Source organism: Artemia sp. Qi Xiang Cuo, chromosome 4, assembly GCF_049724085.1.
Source record: "Artemia sp. Qi Xiang Cuo chromosome 4, ASM4972408v1, whole genome shotgun sequence".
In the NCBI taxonomy this organism is placed as follows: domain Eukaryota; kingdom Metazoa; phylum Arthropoda; class Branchiopoda; order Anostraca; family Artemiidae; genus Artemia; species Artemia sp. Qi Xiang Cuo.
In genome coordinates this window covers 87,081,552-87,108,767 of record NC_142797.1, presented here as the reverse complement: position 1 = coordinate 87,108,767, position 27,216 = coordinate 87,081,552, and the positions used below count along the sequence as shown (strand labels likewise).

The window sequence follows — 27,216 nt, the reverse complement described above, 5'->3', positions numbered from 1 at the left end:
TGCGTTCTTAAATAAAAACGCCCGTGTCAATAAAAAGAGGAAAAAGGCTTGACCCCAATGGAGTTAATGGAATCAATGACTCAACAAAATTAAAAACAAATAAAATATATAAAATATGCATAATATATAAAATATGCATATCCGTAGACTAAATCAAAGAAGCATTTGCCCATTATTGCATGGCTCTTATGCAAAAAAAAAAAAAAAAAAAAAAAAAAAAAAGTAAGCCCTTCTGGAGTAGAAAACATTGTACTCTAATGCACCGCATCTGTATAAACTGTGCAGCAGTATATTTAAAATACTTAAGCGTGGATAGAATTGTAAATGACAAACCTTTGGGGGTTTCAGGGGGACAGCCACACCAGCTATCAGAGGCAACGCTGTAGCGTTGCCTATAGTAAAGGCCATACGGCTCCAATGTTTTATTATTATTTATTTATTTTTTTTCCCCAGAGGCACTTCATATGGAAGGGGTCGTCGTAGAAACTTCAAAGGGGGCTCATTTAATTGAAAATCGAGAGTTCTAGTGCCCTTTTTAATAGTCGAAATTGATTAGAGGGCAACTAGCCCCTCCCCCCACGCCCCTCCTTACCCCCAACCCATCCAAACAAAATTTTGATATAGCCAATTTATTCAGCGTAGTTGATTTCCAGATAGAAAATATATTTTTGAGGAGGATACCCCCCCCCACAACCCTCCGGACAAGGGTTTTAAGTTATGCTCGGGAGGTATATAAGGTTTTTGTAGAAGACGATGTTGTAGAAGCTTCAACACAGGCTCATTCATTTTTAAATTGAAGAGGTATTCCCCTTTTTAAGTTTCAACATGAATTTGTGTGTAACTAGCCCCCCTCCCCCCCCCCACGCCGATCATTCTTCCCCAAATATCCAATAAAAATTTGGAGATATTCATTTTATACAGCATAGTTGATTTCCAGATGGAAAATATATTTTTGAGGAGGATACCCCCTCACAACCCTCGGCAAGGGTTTTAAGTTATGCCCTGGGGGCATATAAGGTTTTTATACAAGGCGTTGTCGTAGAAACTTCAAAACAGGCTCATTCGATTGGAAATTAAAGAGCTAGTGCCCTTTTTAATAGTCAAAAGTGATTGGAGTGTAACTATCCCCCTCCCCCCCACGCCCCTCATTTCCCCAAACACATCAAATAAAAATTTTGAGAGAGCCATTTTGTTCAGCGTAGTTGATTTCCAGACAGAAAATATTTTTTTGAGGAGGATAATTCCCCACAACCCTTAGAGCAAGAGCTTTGAGTTATGCCCTGGGGACAAATAAGGTTTTTATAGAAGGCGTTGTCTTAGAAAATTCATATCAGGCTCATTCGATTGGAAATTAAAGGGCTATTGCCCTTTTTCATAGTCCAAAATGTTTGGAGGGCAACTAGCCCCCTTCCACGCCCATCACTCACCAATACACATCCAATCAAAATTGTACGATAGCTATTTTGTTCAGCGTATTTGATTCCCAGATATAAAATATATTTTTAAGGAGAATACTCTCCAACAACCCTCAGGGCAAGGGTTTTAAGTTATGCCCAGGGGGCATATAAGGTTTTTTATAGAAGGCGTTGTCGTAGAAACTTCAAAACATGCTCATTCGACTGGAAATTAAAGGGCTAGTGCCTTTTTCAATAGTCGAAAGTGATTGGAGTGTAACTAGCCCCCTCCCCCCCCCCCACGCCCATCATTTCCCAAAACACATCCAATCAAAATTTTCAGATAGCCATTTTTTTCAGCGTAGTTGATTTGCGGATTTATAATATATTTTTTAATAGTGCAATCCCACAAAACACTCCGGGCAAGGTTTTTAAGTTCTGCACTTGGGCTATATAAGGTTTTTATATCAAGTGTTGTCGTAAAAACTTCAAAACAAGTTCATTAGATTGGAAATTAAAGAGATACTGCCATTTTTAATAGTCGAAAGTGATTGGAGGGCAACTAGCCCCCCCCCCCCCCGCCCATCATTTCCCCAAACACATCCAATCAAAATTTTGAGATAGCCATTTTGTTCAGTGTAGCTGATTTCCAGATAGAAAATATGTTTTTGAGGAGGACACTCCCCCAGAACCTTCAGGGCAAGGGTTTTAAGATATGCCCTGGGGGCATATAAGGTTTTTATAGAAGGTGTTGTCGTAAAAACTTCAAAACAGTTACATTCAATTGGAAATTAAAAGGGCTAGTGCCCTTTTTAATAGTCGAAAGTGATTGGAGGGCAGCTAGCCCCCCCCTACGCCCCTAATTTCCCCAAACACATCCAATCACACTGTTGAGATAGCCATTTTTTTCAGTATAGCTGATTTCCAGATAGAAAATATATTTTTGAGGAGGGCACTCCCCCACAACCCTCGGCAAGAGTTTTAAGTTATGCCCTGGGGGCATATAAGGTTTTTATAGAAGGCGTTGTCGTAGAAACTTCAAAACAGTTAAATTCAATTGGAAATTCAAAGGGCTAGTGCCCTTTTTAATAGTCGAAAGTGATTTGAGGGCAACTAGCCCCCCCCCAGGCCCATTATTTCCGCATACACAACCAATCAAAATTTTGAGATAGCCAGTTTGTTCAGCGTAGTTGATTTCCAGATAGAAAATATGTTTTTGAGGAGGAGAATCCCCCACAAACCTCAGGGCAAGGGTTTTAAGTTATGCCCTGGGGGCATGTAAGGTTTTTATAGAAGGCTGTGTCGTAGAAACTTCAAAAAAGGCTCATTCGATTGGAAATTCCGAGGGCTAGTGCCCTATGTAATAGTCGAAAGTGATTTGAGGGCAACTAACCCCCCTCTCACGCCCACCTTTTCCCCACACATCCAATAAAAATTTTAACACAGCCATTTTATTAAACGTAGTTTTAAGTTCTGGAAATTAGGTCTTTGAGTATTACAACTCCCCCAAATCCCTCAGGGCAAGGATTGTAATTTAAGGATTCTCCGAATCCTTCATATTATTTCTTATGGAAGGATGCTCGTATAAACTTTAAAGAGGGCTCGTTTGATTGGAAATTGAAAGTTCTTGTTCACTTTTTGAGAGTCAAAAGAGATTGAAGGGCAACTAGCCCCTCTCCCTCCTCCACGCCCTCAATGCATCAGATAAAAATTTTGAGATAGACATTTTTTTAAAATAGTTTAAAGTTCTGATAACAAAAACTCCGGTGTCGACACAGCCCACCCGGGCCCAGGGGTAGGTATTGTAAGATATGCCCTGAAGCATAACTTATAAAGGGGAAATTATAAGTTATGGTAAAATGAGTTTTATGGGAAGAAAACATTGGGAATGAATAATAATTATTCAATTATAAGGCTAAAATAAATACTCTGTGATAGATGCAAAATTGCTTTGGCACACAAATTCCTATTAAGGTCAATTCCAAACAGCCGTGATCTCTTTGTGCCAGCAAGTGAAATGGTCTAAACCCCCTTATTGGAGCTATTTTATCAATCCATTCATTGTTGTCAATCGCTGTCCACAAGTTATGCAAGCTGTCTATTGTTCATATATAAGGTTTTTATCAAAGAGGTAATCGTAGACTTTGATAAAAGCCTCATTCGATTTAAATTGAAAGTTCTAGATCCGTTTTTTAAAGTCAAGAATAACCGGACAGTAAGCACCCCCCCCCATGCAAAAAATACTTGAAACTTTTTGCAATCAAAAACGAACAGAAATTAATTAAAAAGAAACTTTCCGAAAAATAAGTTTTTCAAAGAAAAGTAAAGGCCATTTTAAACTTAACCTCAGGAGATACAAATACCTGTTAAAATTCAAACTCAAAACGACCAGAAATTACTATTAATGAATAAATGAAACCCAAAACGAACAGAAATTAAATAAACAATCACTGCAAAAAAACATACTACAAGTAATAATATAAATGAATAAATAGATCTTAAAACGAGTAATGCTTAGATTGAATATGAAAATCTAGCTTAAAACGAAAACAAATATTTTGCTATTAAAGTATAAATGAAACTTAAAACGAACAGAAATTAAATAAACAATCAATGTGAACAAAACATACAATATATATTATTGTAAATGAATAAATAAATCTTAAAACGAGTGAAACTTAAATTGAATATGCAAATCAAGTTTGAATCGAATAGAAATAACTACAAACAAGAGTTTGGATATCGTCTTACTGCAGAAGCCTAAAACCGACTGCGTCATTGGCGCTTTACTGAAAACGAATTATATTACAAATGTTTTCTTTTGTACTTAATATTGAAAATAAATATTAAAATTACAGTAAAATTTTGAACTGATGAGCTTTTAGCAATTAATATCATTATGCATCAAATATTCAGTTTAATTTATTAGTTCTTTTCAAGATTGGTCAAGACAAATATAGTTCCAGTACAAGCAAAATTTGGATACTGCCCCCTTCTTTAACAGTAAAAACCTAAAGCCTTCTGCGTCATTGGTGCTTCACTGAAAACGAATTACTCGTATATTACAAATTTATTATTTTCCAGTTCTTACAGCATTGAAAATGAAAATAAAAATTACAGTGAAAAAAAACTTGAACTGATTGATCTTTCTACAATTAATATCATTATATATCTAATATTCAATTTGATTTTGTTTATACTTTCCAAGACTGTTCAAGACTCATAAAGTTTTGCCATTTTTTTTTAACTAATCGTGTTAGTTTGTTATGAAAACATTCTATGGCTTCTAGGTATTTTTATTTGAGCGGAAAACTGCACCTCAAACTTTGTGGAACACGTATTTTCTTGCATGAAACACCAAAATATAATAAAGTGTCCAATTTCGGAGTGTTCCACCACCCGCAAGCAAGTGCCATTGGTATTTTTGAATCCGCATGGTCAATTTAGGGGGTGGAGGGTAGGCTAATTCTCAGAGCAGCCCCATTCCGTCGTCGTATGGTTCACATTTTCGACACCTGACGTCCGGACTATCATATAATCTACCAAGCATACAACTACCCCTAATCAGTATCAATAAATAAATGAAACCCAAAACGAACAAAAATTAAAATAAATATTAGAGTAACGAGCATAAATTAATGTGAGTAGGGTTCAAAACCCCTATGCTTTCTAAAAGCCAGAATATAATTTGTACTTTACTGAAAAATTAAATAAAAAAAACAAGTTTTTTAAACTGAAAGTAAGGAGCGACATTAAAACTTAAAACGAACAGAAATTATTCCGTATATGAATGGGGCTGTCCCCTCCTCAACGCCTCGCTCTTTACGCTAAAGTTTTTTATTGTTTTAAAAAATAAAGTTGTGAGACAGAGTCAAACTTTAGCGTAAAGAGCGAGGCGTTGAGGAGGGGACAGCCCCTTTCATATACGGAATAATTTCTGTTCGTTTTAAGTTTTAATGTCGCTCCTTACTTTCAGTTTAAAAAACTTGTTTTTTTTATTTAATTTCTGATCGTTTTTTAGTTAATGCAGCTTTTATTTGCATAAAAATTTTACTTTTCTTTTGCTAAATGGATGTCTTTACAAATTAACTTACGTAACTAACTTCTATATTCGTATATTTTTCTTCTGGCAAAAAATACAAAGTTGCAATATGAGCTTGAAAACTATGTAATAGGGTTTTCTGATACGCGGAATCTGACGGTGTGATTTTCATTAAAATTCTTTCACTTGTAGGGGATGTTTCCCCACTCTTTAAAAAATCGAGTAAATTTTCTCAGGCTCGTAGAATTTGATGAGTAATACTAAACTTAATAAAATTTATATATTTATAATCAGCATTATAAACACATTCTTTTGATACATTTATTGACATCAAAATTGTGTTTTTAAAAGTTTCGATTACTATTGAGCCGTATCGCTTGTTTTTTTATTGTTTTTTTATTACGTATGTTATTACTTATATGAAGGGGTTCACCCCTTAGTCAATACCACACTCTTTACGTTAAAAGTTAAAAAAAAATTTGATTCACAAAACCCTGAATCACAAAGGTCGTTTAATTAGAATAGATAGCTCTTTTGAAAGCACTAAAAAAAACTGTAGCGTAAAGAGCGAGGTATTGACTTGGGGGAGAGCCCCCTCACATACGTTATAATTTCTGTTCGTTTTAAGTTCCTTCTAATATTCCTTCTTACATTTCAGTTGAAAAAACTTGTTTTTTTTATTTAACTTCTTATCGTTTCTTAAATAATGCTTGGAAATCCGGCGCCCCCTACATATAAATGTCCCTTACTCCAAAGAAAAATCATCCAAGTAAATATTCTCCAGATTAAACCCCGCCTCTTGACCCCCCCCCCCCAGAAAAAATCCTTCCTGAAAATGGTTGTATACTTCCCAATAACCAATAAATAATGCTGACAAGTCCGGCGCCCCCTTCATGGCAATTTCCCTTCCCCCATGAAAACTTCCTTCATGTAAAGATCCTTCCATATAGCCCCCGACACTCTCATTCCCACACCTAACAGAAAAAATCTCCTCTTAAAAAGTCTGTATACTTCCCAATAACCAATACTATATGTTAACATTGAGTAAATTTCATAACTTTCAGCCCTCCCCCTGGGGACTTTGGGGGATCAAGTCATCCTAAAAGACATTTTTATCATATTTTCGACCATGCTGAACAAAATGGCTATCTCAAAATTTTGATCGGGTGACTTTGGGAAAAAATTGAGCGTGGGTGGGGGCCTTGTTGCCCTCAATTTTTTTTGGTCACTTAAAAAGGGCACTATAACTTTTAATTTCCGTTCCAATGAGCCCTCCTACGATATTATAGGACCACTGGGTCTATACTAACACCCCTGGAAAAAAAAAAAAAAAATAAACAAACAAATACACACGCATCCGTGATCTTTCTTCTGGCAAAAAATGTAAAATTCCACATTTTTGTAGATATGAGCTTGAAACCTCTGCAGGGGGGTTCTCTGATACGCTGAATATGATGGTGTGATTTTCATTAAGGTTTTATAACTTTTAGGGGGTCTTTCCCCCTTTTTTCGAAAATCAGCCAAATTTTCTCAGGCGCGTAACTTTTGATGGGTAGGACTAAACTTGATGAAAGTTATATATTTGAAATCAGCATTGAAATCTGATTCTTTCGATACATCTATTGGTATCAAAAACCCGTTTTCTAGAGTTTCGGTTACCATTGAGCCGGGTCGCTCCTTACTTACAGTTCGTTACCTCGAACTGTTTGAAAATTCAAATGAGTTTACTGAAAAAAAATGTGCATTGTCAATTTAATATACATATGCTGATATTTATTCCCTAAAATCTTAATTAATTTTTGATTTATTAAAGTTACAAAAGTGAAAATATTTCAAAGAATTGTTTTCAGTAAAGCGCCAATGACGCAGCAGGTTTTAGGCTTCTGCAGTGAGACGATACCCAAACTCTTGTTTGCAGTTTTTTTATTGGATTCAAACTTGATTTGCATATTCAATTTAAGTTTCACTCGTTTTAAGATTTATTTATTCATTTACATTAATATATATTGTATGTTTTGTTCACATTGAATGTTTATTTAATTTCTGTTCATTTTAAGTTTCATTTATACTTTAATAGCAAAGTATTTGTTTTCGTTTTAAGCTTGATTTTCATATTCAATCTAAGCGTTACTCGCTTTAAGATCTATTTATTCATTTATATTATTAATTGTTGTATGTTTTTTGCTATGATTGTTTATTTAATTTCTGTTCGTTTTGGGTTTCATTTATTCATTAATAGTAACTTCTGGTCGTTTTGAGTTTGAATTTTAATAGGTATTTTTATCTCCTGAGGTTAAGTTTAAAATGGCCTTTACTTTTCTTTGAAAAACTTATTTTTCGGAATTTTTTTTTTAATTAATTTGTGAAAACGTCTGTTCATTTTAAATTTGAATTTGTATTTTTTGTATATTCTGTTTCATTTGGTTTTTTTTCTTGATTAAAAGAATTTTGTGTTTTCTTTAAGCTTTAGCCTGTTCTTTTCCTACATTTCAAAAATGACAATTTGTGTGAGTCAACTAAGTTTCATTTTGACGGTTAAGGGATAAAGCTGAAACTTTCATTGACAGTTGGAGGAGAGGAGGGAAGGATATCAAATTTTACACAGGACAGGGGACAGGACAATTTTCGTCTGATCATCACAAAAGCGTATATTGTGCATATATGCTATAGTGTGCAAATATTCGCTGTAAATATATTTGCTTGAATATTTATCACTTGCGATAAATACTTATAATCACTTGTGAAACTCCTTTCTATTAAAGCCGTTAATTTTACTGTCAAACGCCAAATGGAGGTTGTAAAGTTTCACAAAAATAAAAACTTGGAGTAGTGACACAAAAAGAATTATTATGGTTATAGTGTCTCAAATTTACTTTTTGTACCTAGATTATTCTTTGCCACGCAACAGCCAATTGACGTTTAAAGCGATATTTTGGTGAATGGTATTCAAACCTTAATCACTTCATCATTCCAGAGGCCTCCGCTAGAGATTGCAAGTTCTTTCATATATATACAGGGCACCGTTAGCGGCGAAGAAGAAGAAAAAAAAGGAAAAGATAAAAGGACACATGAGTACTACCAATGCGAAAAAAAGGAAAAAAGAAGGTTTTCATTGCTGTTCACGGTGGGAGGCTGTAGCTTTCAAGCATTGAATTTTCGACAATAAAGGTTCCAATGGTTCAGTCTTCATTTCGATCCAATACCCTTTTCGAGGGTTTTCAGGCCATATTTTGGCCCGAAATGACTATATAATGGCTGAAATAGGCATATAATGGCTATATTTTGAAATTCCGATAAATTTGTTTCGCAACAAACTTTTACCATTAAGATTAATCGAAATAATAGTTAGCCTTGCTGAATTAGTTTAAAACAGCAATTTTTTTTCTTTTAAGTTCTTTAAAAAAGATTTTTTGCATTAATGGTTACTATGGGCTGTGGTTCGTTCTTTTGTTAGGTTTTAGCTATTGCTGCAACCATGATTCAACCTCCGACACAAAAAAAAGTCAGATTTTTTGCATCATACATTAAGAGTATGCTCAACATTTACGCCTTTTTAAATTTCCATTCCTTAACAATGAAAGCATACAGACAAAATATACATAGAAATACAAGAAAAAAAGAGATAAAAAGAGAAAATACTACAAGGCTTAAAAAAGCCCAGCATGGTTAATTCTATATTCAGATGGGCAAAAAAAATAATTCTGAATGCATACCTTAGCAACTTCGAATTTGAGCTTATTTGTGATGTTCATGTTTCGAGATATACCCGAATTAATAGCACTCAGGAGCTTCATCATTTCTGAGATTTCTTCGGATATCTTCTCTATGGGTTTCTCACTTGCCCGGGCAATTTCCTCTCTCATTGATTTTTGACTCTTTACATACGACCTAAAAGAGAACCAAATTAGAGAACCAAAGAGAACCATGCATACAAATTAGAGAACAGGGATTTTTTTTTGTTTTACATAAAACCAATTTCGTATCCCTAAAACATCACAACGCAACTCTTTAGGTGTTGTGCCCCCCTCCAAAAAAGTAAGGCTTTCCAACACTCCCTTAAATTTTCAACTTGATCAACTTGAGCCGTTTCCGAGATATTGCGTACACTCTATTTTCATAACCTGGTGTCATAATGTCTTTTGATTTACCTCCCACTAATCTTTTATTTACTTAACCATAAATAGATATTAAGTGCCATGGGGGCTCGTAGTGCAAGCCGTTTAGGTAGATCGGGGACAATTTTATTTTAGCCCCATCCTATCTCAAAAAGCAAAATCTGAAGCCCCTTACAGCCCCCTCAAAATAAATAATTATTTTGAGCAACATAAGATTTCGCATCAGTAGAGCCTAATTATCTTTGGCAATTACGTTTCATTGCGTTTACAATATTTGAACTGTGGTTTTTTGGGGTTTAGGGGGGGGGGAAGGTACCTAGGTTAGGTTACGTATTTAATATATGCTATCCTTAACAGAGCCTAAGTATCTGTTACTGATTGATAGATACTTCATGGATACTATAGTACCTATAGATACGACAGATACTACTTTTCTAAGTTTATGTTTTTGCATTTGTACACATATTTGCATACATGTAAAAATTTTACATCATAACCTTAAGAGGTCGCGACAAATCTACACAAGGGGCATATTTATGATGAGTCCTGATTGAAAAATTCTTGATTTAAAGCATACTGTCATTCTTTCTAATTGAATATGGTGCCATATGTTTATTTTGCTCAGAATTTGTACTTACAAATTAAGACCTTGCCCATCTTTGGCTGGACAGCCGTACTGGACAATCAGGTCTGGATGATTCATTCAAGGGTATGTTTATGATGGTATTATTGAAGAAAGCAAATCTTTCCCTTTTTGATTTTTCTTCTACTAAAAAACTTGTAATCAATTTTCACTGAGAGATTTTTTTCTAGTTTATATCCAAAGGCATTAATTCACGAGAGTGTAGGGAGAGGGGCAACGATCTAAGGGGCATGTTTTTTTTATTTTTCCAATGAAAAAAAAACAACAAAAAAAAAAACATTTTAAAAGTAAAATACCAAAAAAACGAGTTTACCAAACCAGGGGGGGGGGCAAAAGTCTTGGATTGACCCCCTTACCCCATTTGATGCCCCTGTTTATATCCGTCATTTATTTCTATTATTGTTATATATTGTTTTAATTACTTTAAATTTACTCAGAAAATTCAACAAAAGTTTTTTGACAATTGGTTTCTATTATACAACAAGCTAGAATTTTGTTAAGCTGCATAATCAATTTTTCCAAATTATTTGTTGAACTTTTGGCTAGGGTTTTAGTCTTTTGTACCGCTGTTCCTTCTTATTTCAAAAGACAGTGTCACAAATATTTTAGTAATATATCACTATGACAACTGGAAGATTGAAATCGGATTCTAATTGATAAACAGAACAAACGGTACTCGGATTCATCAATCGGTACATTTATCCAAGTCAAGAGCAATAAAAAAGGGAACATTGCACTCGTTGGTAAAATGAAATATATAGTATAGTCAAGAATATGAACAGGGTGAAGAGTTCCAGTTCCTAAAAGCAGTCTGAAGTCCTTCAGACTGCTCAGGAAGATAAAAAATTTTGGACGTCAAATTGTCCTTTTTTTTACAGCCAAACTTACCGGAAACTCTCGACTGTTGCCATTACTTCGTTTTCTACTTTATTTTCTTTAGCAGCTGAAGCAGCATCCTGTTTCGCTTTGCCACCTTGAAAGAAAGGATGAAAAATAAGACAAATTGAAAATAAAATGGTTTAGACAACAATTTCAGTACTTTATTTGCACTAAGAATTAATTTTATAGAGTTTGTGAAAATATAAAATAGTAATTGATTAGACTTTCCAACTAACTGCTTCTTGCACAATATTGCAAATACTGGTGAGAGTGAGAAAGCAGTATGACTGAACAATCAGAGTTAAAAAAAGAAAAAAAAATGCTCCGAACTATGCAGAACCACTTTCTTATCAAAAATCATTATTTTTATGAAATTAAAAAAGTTTTTTTTTAATATGTAATGCAATTTCATAAGGTCAAACACTGGTTTAAAAATCCTTTTGTTTTTACACATTTTTGTTGTTGGTTTTCCTATTTCAAACTTGGGACCCCTCAACAAAAATGACAAAATTAAAATGAGATTGCCAATCTTATGAGACAATGAATCCTCTATAGACCAAACTATGGTCTTCGACAGTCATATACTATTAGGCGACTTTGACACCCTGAAACAACCCGATTTCCTTGGAAGTCAGATAAGATTATTCAATTTTCCCGTTTTGACAGCTTTGCCCCCCACCCACCCAGAGAAGGAAATTATGCGTACGTGGTAGGATTTTACCTTCCTCTTAAATAATTTTTAAAAGAAAAATGAAAAAAGCCTTCTAATGTATTTTTTAGTATTTTTTTCAAATAACTTGCCATTAAAAGCCATTTCATCGTGACATTTTACTTCTATCAATAAAAAAAAATGAAAATAGACCAAGCTTTTTTCTTATAGCCAGCTTGCATGTTGTTTATGTGCATGTTTAGTTAAGTGAATTAATATTAATTTCAAATTATTTAAATTTCTCACTCATAATACAAAAAAAAACGAATCATAAATAATTTGACGAAACTGAACAAACAAAAAGAGCTTACAATTTGGGGACTAAAGCAAGAGTAAATTAAAAAAGGCTAAGAAATGATCCTGATTTTCACATCTATGCTTACTGAAACACAACCAAGATTTAAAGGAGCAGTCACTTGTCCAGCAGGGAGGACATCCAAGAAAATAAACTATCAATAAAAACAATGTGTAATGATATATATAATCTTCTCTTTAGTATAGTTGTTGGTCAAGAAACCAACCCAGATTATCCATTAACCAACACTGCTTTCTCATTTATACAAAAAATGAAATCATATAATGGCGGGTCAAACTTTGAGTTAAGACATATATATATATATATATATATATATATATATATATATATATATATATATATATATATATATATATATATATATATATATATATATATATATATATATATTATATATATATATATATATATATATATATATATATATATATATATATATATATATATATATATATATATATATATATATATATATATATATATATATATATATATATATATATATATATATGAATATATATAAGAAGACTTTATGAAGTTCAAAGCAGGATGTTTCTGAAGACATTTGTTTTTATATTACATAAAAAAAAAGTTCTTTTCTCGCATGAAAGTAAAAAAATAACGTAAAGCACATAAAGAAGAGAAACTGCTCAGTGTTTGGGAGGGGCTATCACTCCTTCAACGCCTTTACTAACACTACTACTAACAGCTAATCGCAGCACCAAGCCGCCTGAGGCCAACACATCAACAAAAACTTCTCCTCCATCCCGATCTATTCAAAGCCTCGCTCTTTACACCGTCCCAGGAAGTTCCCACTTCCCTGAAATCTTTCTTTATGGCATCCTACCATAATAGCAACCACGGACGACCTGCTTTTCGTTTAGCCCTAGACGGTTGGCCGAAGAGGACAATCTTCGGCAATCTGTCATCCTTCATCCGCAGAACATGCCCTAGCCATCTCAACCTTTCCCTCATTATGGCCCTAGAAAGTGGGATTGAACCACACTTCTCGTAGAGTCTACTGTTTGAAATACGATCATTAAGCCGGGTACCTCGAAAAATCTGTTGGCAGTTTCTCTAGAAAACATCTAGCAAATCTTCATCCGCTTTTCGGAGCGCCTATGCTTCAGAACCATATTTGATCACTGTCATCACTGCAACTTCCAATATTCTAATCTTGGTTTGCAGACTTATATTTCTATTCTTCCAAACTTTTTTTTAAATGCGAAAAAAACCCTGAGCCTTGGCTATTCTACTTTTAGCATCTTCACTGCTCCCACCGTCTTTACTAATGATACTACCAAGGTAAGCAAAGCTGTCCACTTGATCAATCTTTTCGTTACCCAACATCACCTTTTCATCTTTACTTATTCCTGGCCTTAGCGACTTAGTCTTCTTAACATTAATTTTCAGACATATTCTAGCACCCTGAACTCGCAAAACCTCTAAAAATTCATTCATTTTACTCACACTTTCATCTAGAATGCTTAAATCATCAGCATAATCTAGATCCAGCAGAGATTTTCCTCCCCATTCAATTCAGTGTCCTCCCATTGCCTTTCCTGTGCTCCTTAAGACAAAGTCCATCAAATTAGTCCATACAAAGGGGGATAGAACACAACCCCGCTTAACTCGTGATTTAATGCGAGACCAGCTGCTTAGCTCATGTCCTACCTTCAACGCAGCAGCGTTATTCTTGTACATAGCACTAATAACTTTAATGTATTTGTCAGGTGTACCATACAAGGATAAGACCTTCGCTAAAGCTCTTCTATCAACAGAATCAAAAGTTTGCTCATAATCTATAAAACTGAGAACCAAAGGTGTTTGATAACTCAGGCACTTCTCAATTATTAACCCAAGAGTGAAAATTTGGTCAACTCATCCTCTACTCTTTCTAAAACCGCACTGTTCTTCTCTTATAACTTTGTCTACAGCATCTCTCAGTCGAAACAAGTATCAGAGACCAGACTAATGCCTCAATAATTACCACACTCAGTCTTATCACTTTTCTTATAGTGGTTTAATTAGGGTTTTCTGTAAATCGCTATGTACTTCTTTTTTTTTGAAAAATCATATTCATAATCTTCAATAACTTATTTCTAACCTCAGAGCCACCATATTTAAGAAACTCATCTACCACAGCATCAGCACCTGGGGCTTTACTATGAAAAAACCAAACAGAGATATAAAAACTCAATGAAAAAAAAAAAAAAAGACGAGACTATTATGTTTTAATCCTTTTAGTAGTGTCACCAAATCATCATCATAAAACAAATTTTCCTTCACATCCAAGGTATCATAAACTTTTCATTTTCCTCTATATCTTTTCCTGTTACTCTAACTCGGTTTACTACATTCTCAAAATGTTTTGCCATTTCTCTTTAACTCTTTCTTTATCACTAATTGTGGCCCCGTCCTTATTTTTAACTGGGACAAGTCCGGATTGACTACTTCCTCTCAATTCATTAACATGCCAGTACAATATTTTTCAATTATGCCATCTAGCTGCGTCTTCCAGATCCTCTGTAATTTTATCCATGGCCTTCACTTCACACCTCCTTGGTTCATATTTTAATGCTTTCTCCACTTTCTTTACATTCGTTTCTCGGGAGACAGTTATCCTTCCGAAATTTCGGCTTTAAATTAACCCTAAATACTACTAGATGGTGATCTTTATTTTTAAAACCAATAACGGCACTCCTATATACCATAGTATCTTGTATTGATCCTGCCAGTCTTTGGTTTACTATAACATAATCAATGAGGTTGCTGTTTTACCATCACATGAATACCACGTTAACTTATGGGCCATTTTATGACCAAACACCATATTGGTTATAACTAGATTATTATACCTACAAAATTGGAGCAGTCTGTAGCCATTACTGTTTTCTTTTCCTACACCAGATTTACCTAGGCTAGGATTCCATCCATCCCTACTTCCGCCGACCTGGGCGTTAAAACCTCGTAATAAAAACACCATATTTCTACCTGGGACCCTGTCCATTTGTTCCTGTAACAGTAAATAAAACTCATCTGAGCAACTTCACAAATCCTTTTGCTCCTTACAATAAAACATAACTCGTTGGTCTAACTTGTATATCATGCCTGGTTTATATCTAGTCAGCATGTCCAACATACCATACCAATGATAACTTTTGGCAAACAAATTACAACATAAATGAGCCAACAAGACAAGTACGTTGGCACATATCTTAACTACTTTTACAAAATGAGGAAACACCTCATAATAATACTTGAAAAATAGCTTGAAAAATACTAAAAAAATAGTAGGCAAAAATACTTGAAAAATAGCTATGTTTAACAGTACACATTCCATTAGAACTGATAAGCCGAACCCGAAAAGATTTTATCTCATCGAAGCCGGAATTAAATACAGAACTTTGATTTGAAAACCCTTCAGCCCTTTCAAAACCCAAACTCTTTAAGTGGAAGTCTCTTTTGCTAGGAGAATATCATTTCCCCACAAGATATTAAATAAATAAATAATTTTACTGCCCATTATAAATAAACATAAAATGTTGCACAATGGAGTATATGAAAAGATAATAAAAGAGAGATAAAGAAAGGAAAAGGCCAATACGAATGACACACAAACCAGTCAACAGAAAGCCATTAAAACAGAGAATAAATAAACACTACATGCAAAGGCGCTGGCTTTGCTTATGGCTGACACTGGCTATGCTTATGACAAAATGATGAAGCATTTCGTTTCATAACAATCATCAAAGGGTCACACAAATTATGCTTGGCTGAAATTCTAGTATTACGTGTCCAAGGTGGCACACCCACAATTTTTTAAACAGTTTTGATTCTCAAAGGCTCAATTAAAATAAAGATCTTAAATGTGTATGTTTAACTACACTATTGTCTTCAGGGGTACCAATTACGGGGGAAAGGTCCCTTAGAAATAAAAAAAGCTTTTTATGACATTTTAAATTAAAATTCAAAAAAGTAAAAATTCACCCCGTTGATTTAGAAAAATTTTGTTTTTTGAATCTTCTTTCAAAAAATTAAGAAACATTTTTAGCTTTTAGTTTCAAACCTGGAAAAATTCCTGCGTTCAAGAAGAGGGATCTAATACGCTTCTTATCACTACCTGGAAAAATAATCCAAAAAGGCCAAAGCGCTAGCAAGTGAGGGGATACACAAGGATTATGTAAACGCGAGCAAATATTACTGTTATAACGTATTCTACAAAATATTAAAGCACCATAAGCCTTTCAAGCACTTTCAGCAAAATTCGCGATCAGGCCATCACGGGTTGACTTAATATTATGGCCAATATGGAGCCCAAGATATGTCAGTGATTTGGAACAAGAAATCACCTGATGACCGAACTTCACCTCAAAGGAAACATCATCATCACCCTTAGTAAAACAATTTTACTAGCATTAATTAATAGACCAATTTTAGCATAATCAGTACTTAAGATGTTAAAATGTTCCTCAACTGGAGGCACAGAGCAGCTTAAGTTTAACACATCATCAGCATAATTCAATACTGAAACATCAAGTCCCCGATAAATACAGCTAGTGACCGTATGTCCTTGCACCTCAAGGACACTATTATTATAAAGTGGAGGAGAGGTAATAGCACCTTGCCTAACCCCTTTTCACACAGGAATCAAACTCTCAGAAAAAACAAAACCACCATCAACTGGTGCCTTAAATTTAAAATGGAGCTTTCAATATCCAAAACACGTAACAATAAACTGATCAAGACGTCAACCCCGAGCTAAAAGTAGCAAATGCGAGTGCATACCAGAGTCGAAAGCTCGACGCACATCATGACTACCAAAACTAGGGGCTCCCCAAGCTCCCGCGATTCAATTAAAATATTTACAACAAGAAAAAGCAAAAGAATTGCTTTTTCATGCACTTTCGGCTTTTCTAGGGGGAAGGAGGTAGAGGGGGTGGGGGTGGGGGTGGGAAGGCAGAGTTCTGTTTCAGCATATGGGTCTGATGGGATAGTCCTTCAAGAAAACATCTTTACCAGAGATACCTTTTTTTATCCAAATGTTACAAAATTTGCATTTTGCATATTCTTGCCTTTCAGATGGTGGGGGGATTACATCATCTACAGGTATTTAAAGCCTGATTTTTTTTTTTTTTGAAAAAAAAACCTTTTGCACAAAGACTTAAGCATTTCGAACGTTAAATCTGTATTAACTTACAAAAGAGATACTATTCCAAAACCAGTTCAAAGCAAAGCCAGCTTCAGGTTCTAAAAATGTGACATTTTTAGATAGCTTTTAACTTGATAATAGCTTATCATAAACATTTTTAACTGAAGGAGTACAGTATTCATTTCTTGGTTTGTAAAGCCTTCTCTTGCCCCCCCCCCAAAAAAAGAAAGAACTGTTGCTAAGAAAAAAATTTCCTATACCATACGAATTTTAAACTTTAATAAACTTGTACTCAAGCTTTATATAAACTTATACTTAATAAAAAGTACCTTGGCCAGAAAGCGTTAGACTTGTGCCACCTAAGCCAGCAGAGCCAACAGACGACGTAGGAGCAGACACAGCTGGCTGTGCGCCAAATAGACCTGAAACAAAAATATGAAAAAAATGAATCTTTAAAACAGAAATCCTTAAAATACACAAATGCCTATGTATCAAATAAAGATGAAACAAAGTAAACAAAAAAGGAGCAAAACCCCTAGCAAAAATACAGCTGGCAGACCCCCCCCTCCCAAAAAAAAAATCTAAAAACGGAAATCCCTAAGAAAAAAAACAGCTGGTTGTGCATCAAACAGCCATGGATTGTAGAGGAACAACCAGGATTTTGGCTCGGTGGGAGGGGGGCGGTGCAGGTGCGGTGGTTTACAAAAAAAAATTAAAAAACGCATCAAAATGTTGTTTGTATGCATTTTCGATACGCTTTTGCAAGTTGGACAAAAATCTTCGGTGGGAGGGGGGGGGGACAAAAATAACTAAAATGTACTAGAATACTAAAATCAGAAAAAAAGAAAATAAAAAATAAAGCAGAAATTCAAACTTAAAATGAGACAATAGCCTGTTTTGAAGGAGGCTGTCACCCCCTCAATCACTCTCTAAGTGTAATATAAGTAAATGTAATTCCAATTCTATTAAGAGCATTGAAGAGTAAAAGAAAATGTAGAATCCCAATAATAGATTAAAATAGCTTTTATTATACTTTGTATTTCTGTCACTTTTTGTTGAAGCAGTGATTAAACTATATCTTAGTAAGCTTAGCAGGGGATTGAGGGAAGATTTCCCTGCCATAAAAGACAATTTTTACTAGTTGTCAGTTTTTCCGCTGTTTAATTTTATTTACAAAACTTTTTTTTTGTAAAATGTTAAAAAGTCTGACTTTACTTTCAAATTTACAAATTCATAAATTGACTCACGGGAAAACTTCATTACTTCGTTTAACTCTGATTCGAAAAGCTAAAATCTAAGAAAGTTTGATCAATTTTGAAGCTCAGCTTTGTTAAATAAAAACAACAAAAAAGTAAGTAAAACCAACTTTTCGCATAAAGTCAATGTAAGTTGGAACTTGATTTATCATTGAAAAAAATCTAGCGATAGAAGGATGCCAAATTTGTTCCCGAATCCGATTCTAATTCCTACTCTACTCAATCGGTAGAACCGATGTCCCAATTCTGATACTACTCCAAGAATAATGATCATTAATTTTTTACAGCATTTATAAAAATTACAAGACTTTAGGTAGCTACATTAGTTAAATAAGTTGGTATTAAACGTGAGTCTGATGCAACAGTTGACTATCACTCATTCGGTGGTTCAAAATTTTAGTCCTAAAAACTAACGACAAAAAGCCTACCCGAAACTTAATCGCGTTTCAGGAAGTTAGAGTTTGTCTTTAGTGGCGTAGCCAGACCACAAAACATAACTATATTTGAAAGGACAAATTCAAGATATATCAAACAGTATAAATACACAATAGACCACAAAAAGCCAACCCGAAAAGACCATAAAACAAAACTATATTCGAAAGGACAAATTCGTGAAATATAAAACAGTATAAATACACAAAAAGATTAGAGAAGTGTAAAATAGTTAGATATTTATTAAAAAAAAAAACCAAGAATGTTAGGAATTATCTTTTTTTGGTTAGTGTTATATGTCTACGTACCCTACATTAAATAAATAAACCAAAATGAAACATTTATGTTTTTTAAATGACAATTATTAAACCAAACATAGGCTAAAGTGAATGTTTCCACAAAAGTAAAATGACGTAAATTGTAATAGAAAAAAGTGAAGATTCTTAAGTTCTACCATAGCATAGTTTTGTTTTACATATAATTTTCCCTCCAATGTGTAATTTTTCTGCATAATTTGTTCATCTTTTGAAGTTGTGCCCCTGCCTAAGAGAATGCCCCTTCCAAGATAAAATGCTACGTCCGTGCCTAGTCCTTATTTTGCAAATTTTACTTATGCCAAAACAATTCCAAAGCGTGATCGAGATAGATTAGAAAAAGAATTTAGAAAAAAGGTATTATCAGTAATATTGATATTACATAAATTCATTAATGAATTAATGAGAGGGAGTTTTCTTAAATAAGCGAAGTACAATATATATATATATATATATATATATATATATATATATATATATATATATATATATATATATATATATATATATATATATATATATATATATATATATATATATATATATATATATATATATATATATATATATATATATATATATATATATATATATATATATATATATAATATATATATATCAGTAAAGCTAGCAGAGTATCATAGCAAAATAAAAAATACTATAAAATATAATATAAAATACTATATAGAAAATACTAAGTTGAGGGAAACAATATAGGCTAAACTTGCACATAAAACGAGTTATTTAGCCTAATAATAAGACTAAAAGTATAGGAAAAATTATACTTATTGCCGTATCGTTCTAAATATCAAATCAACTATTAAGGAGCTCAAGTAATGAAAACTAACCAACTCCAGATGGTTGAGAAGTTCCGCCTAGCCCAAAAGATGGCACTGTAGAAGCAGTGGATGCAGGGGTAGCTCCTAAACCAAATGAAGTCCCTGTTCCAACATTGGTACTAGTTGAGCTAAATAAAGGGGCCGAAGTTCCACCAAAGAGACTTTGTCCAGAGGAGCCAGCTGGAGCTGCAGACTGTCCAAACGAGAAACCAGTAGTACCTAAATTAAACACAAATGTATATATATATAAGATAATTTATCTAAAAAAGCCAAATAAAAAGACAGTGTGCAATGTAAAAGGCAGACTGGCAGGCCCCTAATTGGGGGCTGGGGCAAATGTTCCCTGGCCTAAATTTTTATTTTCTTCCTCTAGATTTTGAAGAACACCTTTTTTGGTATGTCCGTGGAAAAATATCATTTTTTTTTTCATTAAAAGGAATCGAAAAAAGTTACATATTCAACAATTGATGTCCTTGTAGGCTGAACTAAATTCATGCTGGAATAACATCAGGAGAGTTGAAGCAATACAAGGCTCTAAAAAAATGTTCCAGAAAAAAATTCATTGGTATAGAATGGACAATCATCTAAATTAGTAAATAGTTCAATATTTACAAAGTACCTCTTAAAGTCACAAAAACTCTTAAAAGTTTAAATTTCTGGGGGATTTTCTCTAATTGAGATTAGAAGTCCTAAACATTAAAACATAATAATTTAAAATATTTGAATTTATACTAGAATAAAATTTTGCAAGAGGTAATTAAAAAAAGAATATTATTGTTATTATTATCATTGTTATGGGTAGACTCATGGAACTAAACCAAAGCTCATGCCACAAAGGTTCACTTTTATTACATCCTCAACCAATAACAGTAAATATATAAATTAATATTGTACCAATAAGCACTGGGCTCTTGTTACCCTCTTGGGCATTGTTTTGAGAGAGAGGTTTCAATTTATTTTTTCCAGCTTTTGTAGAGGGTGTCAATCATTATTTTTCCTTAACCCGAGAGCTCTACCAGAAAGCTTCAGACCAGCTTGGGCTGGCAACAATTCTCCCTCAAAAGATGAGAGCGTCGCCCATTATTTGGCACCCATCGGGAGCAAGCAACACTTGATCCTCAGAACTGGTGTTAGCAAGTGAACTCCTTTCTCCCGCCTCAAATTGTTCCACAAAGAATCTTTTCTTACGCCATGATTGGTGCTACATATGTATAGGGGGCTTGACTCCTGCCAGGCATTGTTTTGGTAGACATTACTGGTTTCAGTCTACCCAATCTTATCAGCATACTACACAAAATACCCTACCTCAGGGTCAGACACTCGGTAGGACAGCCAGTGGCTGGAAGGTGACTAAAATTATCAGTAATATGCCCCTATTCGAGCATACTACTCTCAGTGGCACCAAGAGAAGGTTATCACCATTACCCCCAAAAAAAGAATCCACATAGACTCCATGATGTTCTTCAGCTGAGAATGAGAGAACAGAGTCGGTTCCAAATGGAAAAAATTACCTTACAACAGTTTACATGTTAGTGTAGCTTTAGTAAAGTGTTCTCCATGCAATTTTTTTTGCTAGTCTTACTATTTGGAGCTAATTATTGTACACAGTGGTGCGAGACCTAATTCAATCTCAAATTTTGAGGCCCAGGGTCCTTTCCTTGGTGACATATCTGATCATAGAGCACCCATCTGCCCTTTTATTTTGCCAAAAGTGTGAAAATTAAAAAGAAATATGCCTCTTATGAAAAAAAATAACCCAGACTAAGAGTACCGAATTATTAACCACCTATTTTTGGAACGCACAGTAGGCCTATAAAATTCAAGCTAAAATAAGAATTCCCTGGCATACCAGATGCAGGAGCCGCACTTCCTAAAAGCGTCCCAGATGTAGGAGTATTAGTTGATGTACCAAAAGAAAATCCTGGAGTAGAGGCTGTAGCTGAGAATGATGGAGGAGGATTAGTTCCAAATGAAAAACCACCTAAAATAAGAGGAATGTGCATTAATTCAAAAGATTGACAACAAATAAAATGGCATGTAGCTTTATCTGTTTGGTCCCTTTTCAGTTCTTCTGAAACTGACATTGGAGTTTATTTTTATGCTGAAGCTTGATACATGTTTCAAATTCTTTTAGTTTATGAAAATAAAAAAAAAACACACATATAACAAGAAATAACCTAACATTTATTTCTCACAGAAACAGATAAAATATACACCACTAGGTCCATACACATGAATTTATCAAGGAAGGGGGATTGGAGGGGTGAAGTTAGTCAATACCCCAAAAGAGATAAAATAAAAAATCATAAGATTGGACACTAAGTCAGATTAGGTCTGTACTGATGTCAAATCAGTAAAAACAGAGAAAATGTCTGAAAATATTCGAAAATAGAGAGGAAAACACAAAAATAATTTGAGAAGCTGATCCCTACCAATTCTTCAATGCATACCTGGTAATTATAATTTGATGGCTTGTTAATTTGGTGGGTAGGGTAATTTCTGAAAGCCACGTTCATGGATATTTAAAAGGGAGATGAGGATTTTTTTGTTATTTTTTTTTTTAGAGAGAAAAAAACTTATTTTTCAATGAAACCACCAAAAAAGGTTATTTTCCAAAGTTAAGGGGAAAATTACCCCCCCCCCCCCAATTAACATCCCTAGTGATTTTTGCATGTTTACCTATGACCAATGCTTCCACAATAAATTTTTTAAATCTGGAGACAAGTCTCCAAAATTCAGGGAATTTTGACATCAAAAGCAGGGTTGATAATAAAACTACCCCAAAAGTAACCTTCAAATATTTTAATTTGTAGCTTCAAGTGTTACATTATGCAGCTCCAATTGTAAAAATTTCCCAGCTTAAAATGTAGCAATTGGAACCTTGAAGTCAATAGAACCCTTCAAAAATACAGTAGGATAAGCTAGCTGTAGCTAGGTTGTTCCAAGAGTAAGCCTAATTTGAGTAGTTTGCTATTTAGCTTAAATGTCAGTAAGTTTCATGGTCTAAGTTAAAACTAGTTTTTTTTTTCGTAATTTACAAGGTTCTACTATAATAATATTTAAATGCAGCTTTAAACTTGAAATGGCTTAAGCAATGCACAAATTTTAGATTGAAGATGCATATGAGTAGTGTTTTAAATATCTTACTCTTTCATATTTTTGATAATCTACAGATGTTTCTCCCTTATATTTATGAATTTCATAAACTCTTAAATACTGTACTAAGTTTGGGGAAAATCAAAGCAACATTTACAAAATTTGTGCTTACTGTGTTTTGATTTTGGATTGTTATATTGCAATACGGTATTAGCCAAGTAATTAACAAGGTCAGAAGCTTCTGCATAAAATATTGATGAAATTTGGAAGCTATAGCCTATATCAAAAGTATAGGGTATAGGGTTTAGACTGATGACTGAATGGAGATGTTAGAAATGGACACTTCTGTAGTGTCCAGTAATGATAGGGAGTTTTGTGGTCAAGAGCTGACTGGCTAAAAGCTCTTGGTTCTTTAACTTGAAAACTAAAAGTATACCACAGTTTTACCAGTATCTCCTTGAACTCTTAAAATAATTAAAAAAAATTTAATGGGCTGTATTTTTCTCAAACTGATTCCTCATATAGGCTACCATTTAACAGTCAAATTAGTATTAATATTCTTATTTTTCAAGTTTTTCTAAACATATTTAATATGCTCCAAATCTACTTCCAAGAAAAATCTTTTTTGTAGGAACTACCTAGTTATAATACCAAAGACTATAATCATCAAGTTATGGTTTCTTATTTATGTAAATTAAGATACAAATATAGGTACAAAATATTTTCGCAAATTTTTTTTTGTAAATGCCAAGAAAGGAAAACGACGAAAATGAAAGGTTTGAGCGTTTGCTCTGAAAACCAAAGGTTATACTCAAGGGAGACAAAACAGGGAAAACGGATTTGGCTAATCTGTTTCTACCACATGTTTGATGTTCATACTTAACTCTGATCACACTGTAACTCAGCTGTGCTGGCAGACGCTACTACTCTTTTTAGCGTCTTTCCAAGGGGCGGGTCAACCCAGCATGTCTGTGGTAACTCCAGCTCTTTTCATTACAAGATTCTTCTGAATCATGGAAGCCAGAGTTATCCTTGTCGAACATTTCATTTTGTCTGTCTTCACTTCTTCGAGTGGGCTGAACAGTATTTTCAAATCTACGTTCGAAAACGGCAAGGAGAAGAAGTATTTTATAAACCATTACTTTCCCTGGTTGTCCCTCGTACTCAAAGTTGATTTCCAATAATCCACGGCTGTCACTATTTCAACGTCATTGACACTTTCTGAATGTTCCAGCCACTCTTTGTCAGTGGCACTTTTAAGGTTCAATAAAAGTAACCATCTTAGAGATATCATCGTCAAAAACTGAATCTTTTATGTGTCTGAACGACAGCATCAATGAAATTCGCGAGCTAAAAAATAATTTTTTCCTACCTCAGCTTCCAGCTTCTCCTTTTCGTCGTCTAATTGATCACTAGTTTCCGCGTGAGTGGTCAACTTAGCAATCTCGTCTGTCGCATCTAAGCCTTGATAATTACAAGAAATTTTCTGTATCTTATTTTTTACAAGAAATTACAAGAAACATTAACTACTGGCAAGGTGTTAACTCTATTAAAGTCCAAAATCGAACCATAACTAATACATGTTTTACTAATGTTTTTCAATTTACACCAAGAATGGTACTTGAAGAGTTTTGAAATTCTGATCAATACAAAATAATATTCACCTTTGAACTTTCAGTTTTTCTCATTTACTTATTTAATACTTTGTTTATAATTTATAATTTGTAAAATTGTAGCATCAAATCTAGAAAGTGGAAAGCAACAGAGTTTTACACAATGGGCTCAACACACATGCAACATACACGCACAAAAAACAAAACAAGCAGAATTTTGTAAAAAGATGGATTAGTGATTACTTGTAAATCATTTCTAAATCATTTATTTTTATAAATCATTTATTTTTCTGAATGAATGATGTTTCTGTATAAAGGACATAGAAAGAGCCCTCCATTAGTGAAGAGTGAGCAGAAATAAAGTAAAATAATCTTCCTACATGGGAGGATCTTTCCATGGAGGAATTTTTCATGGGCGAAAGGGATTTTCCATGAAGAGGGTGCCAGAATTCCCGGCATTATTTAAAAAAACGATAAGAAATTAAATAAGAAAAACAAGTTTTTTCAACTGAAAATAAGAAGCAACATTAAAACTTAAAACGAACAGAAATTATTACATATAGGCCTATGAGGGGGTTTGCTCTTTACGCTAAAGTTTTCTTTAGTACTTTCAAAAGAGCTATTTATTCTAATTAAACATCCTTTGTGATTCAGGAGTCATTCTTAAAGAATTGGAACAAAATTTGAACTTTAGTGTAAAGAGCGAGGTACTGACAAGCGGGCGAACCCCCTCATACATGTAATAATTTCTGTTCGTTTGAAGTTTTAATGTTACTCCTTACTTTCAGTTGAAACAACTTGTTTCTTTTTTATTTAATATTGAGTCAAGCCTGGAGCAACCTATTTTAACAAAGAACCAACAGCATATCCCATGATTCAACTAATGGAGAAATATATTATTAGGGCTACATCCAGGATAATCAGGGGGGGGGGTGAGGAGCTTTGTCAAGACATCAAATACTGTGTTAACCTTGTCTTAGCAAAGAGGCAAATAAAGATCTTGTCTTAATAAAGATGTAGATCTTTTGTTAGAAAGCGGACTGTTTCACCAATGGATTTGGCATAATCTTCTTCAAAAGTATCTGATTAGATTAAATATTTTAACCATAGGCTATACAACACTCACAAATTCAAATATATAAAAATACATAGGGTATTTATTCCAAGACCCTATTGTGGTCTTGGATACATATGACATCCCAAAGCCAATGCCACCAATTCAACTCTCACCTCCAGTTGTCAAAAATAACTTAATGCACTAGACATCAACAAGTCTGCTGGTCCTGATAACTTGGATCCAAGACTACTGAAGGAGCTTGCCAAAGAAATTGCACTACCACTGTGTGATCTATTCCAACTGTTGTTTAATTCAAGAAAAGTACCAATGGACAGACAGCTGACCCCTGTCACCCTAATTTTCAAGAAAGGTGACAAGACCAAAGCGGGAAACTACAGACCTATTAGTCTTACTTCAGCGGTGGCTAAAACACTTGAGCAGATTGTGAATTTTGAAATTCTGGTACATCTTCTCACAAATAATATTCTATTCTTTCACCAGAATGGCTTTCAGCCATGGGAATCAGTTGAAATCAATCTTCTTTAGACACAGAACATCAGAACACATAGCTTGAATAAAGGAATCCCCCATGGACTTGATTCTATTGGATCTGGCTTAGGCCTTTGTCAAGGTGCCTCAAAATCACCTCAGATTGAACTTATGGCAGCAGCTACAAACACAGATGTAGTTGATTGGGTCATATACTTTCTTACTGGTCAGACTGTTTCTTACTGGTATGGCAAGAAGGATTTCTCCAGAGCATGTGATGTTGCCAGTGGAGCTCCCCAAGACATTGTTTTGGGTCCTATTATATTTCTCATATATATCAACAATATGGTCAATGAAAAATTCAGCAAGAAAAACAGGTTTTAATTTCCACAAAGCAGTGAACAAAAACTTAAAACAAAACAATATTTTAATTAAAAAAATTCCAAATATTTCGGCCCCATGTCCGGGAGTCTTTTTCCACAGAAAAACGAAAAAAACTTAAAGTAAGAGAAAAAAAACTGTTGTTTTTAAAAATAACACAAAAAAACGACAACTAGACACATACAAACAAAGTAATTGAAATTCGCATTATAAACAACTTCCAGCACTCATGTTACTACGTAAGAATAAAACCAAAGCAGATGTGAAAACAATGGAAAATAGTGAAAACAATGGGTCACTTTCCTCTCAACATTCAGTGAATAAATGGGACCTTAAAAGTGAAGACTATATTTACCTGAACAAATAAAAAAGTTCACAGAACCCCAGGTTCTGTGACCTGTTTTGTCTTTATTTTTTGTTCACTGCTTTGTTGAAATTAAAACCCATTTTCCTTGCTTAATTTTTTGTAAATAGAAAAGCAGAGTGGTC

General features: G+C 34.0%; 1 protein-coding gene across 1 annotated transcript in view; it reads right to left on the bottom strand.

Annotated features, from left to right (window-relative positions):
* The window catches only part of LOC148953583 (uncharacterized), a 54,944-nt gene that overhangs the window by 16,464 nt on the left and 11,264 nt on the right, over nucleotides 1-27,216 (bottom strand). Inside the window, exons 2-6 of the mRNA XM_089087744.1 lie at nucleotides 21,941-22,072; nucleotides 20,101-20,310; nucleotides 17,580-17,672; nucleotides 11,083-11,167; nucleotides 9,150-9,324 (exon numbers count right to left, since the gene is read on the bottom strand). Of these exons, the coding sequence (XP_088943870.1) occupies nucleotides 9,150-9,324; nucleotides 11,083-11,167; nucleotides 17,580-17,672; nucleotides 20,101-20,310; nucleotides 21,941-22,072 (695 nt within the window). The remainder of the gene's footprint in view (nucleotides 1-9,149; nucleotides 9,325-11,082; nucleotides 11,168-17,579; nucleotides 17,673-20,100; nucleotides 20,311-21,940; nucleotides 22,073-27,216) is intronic.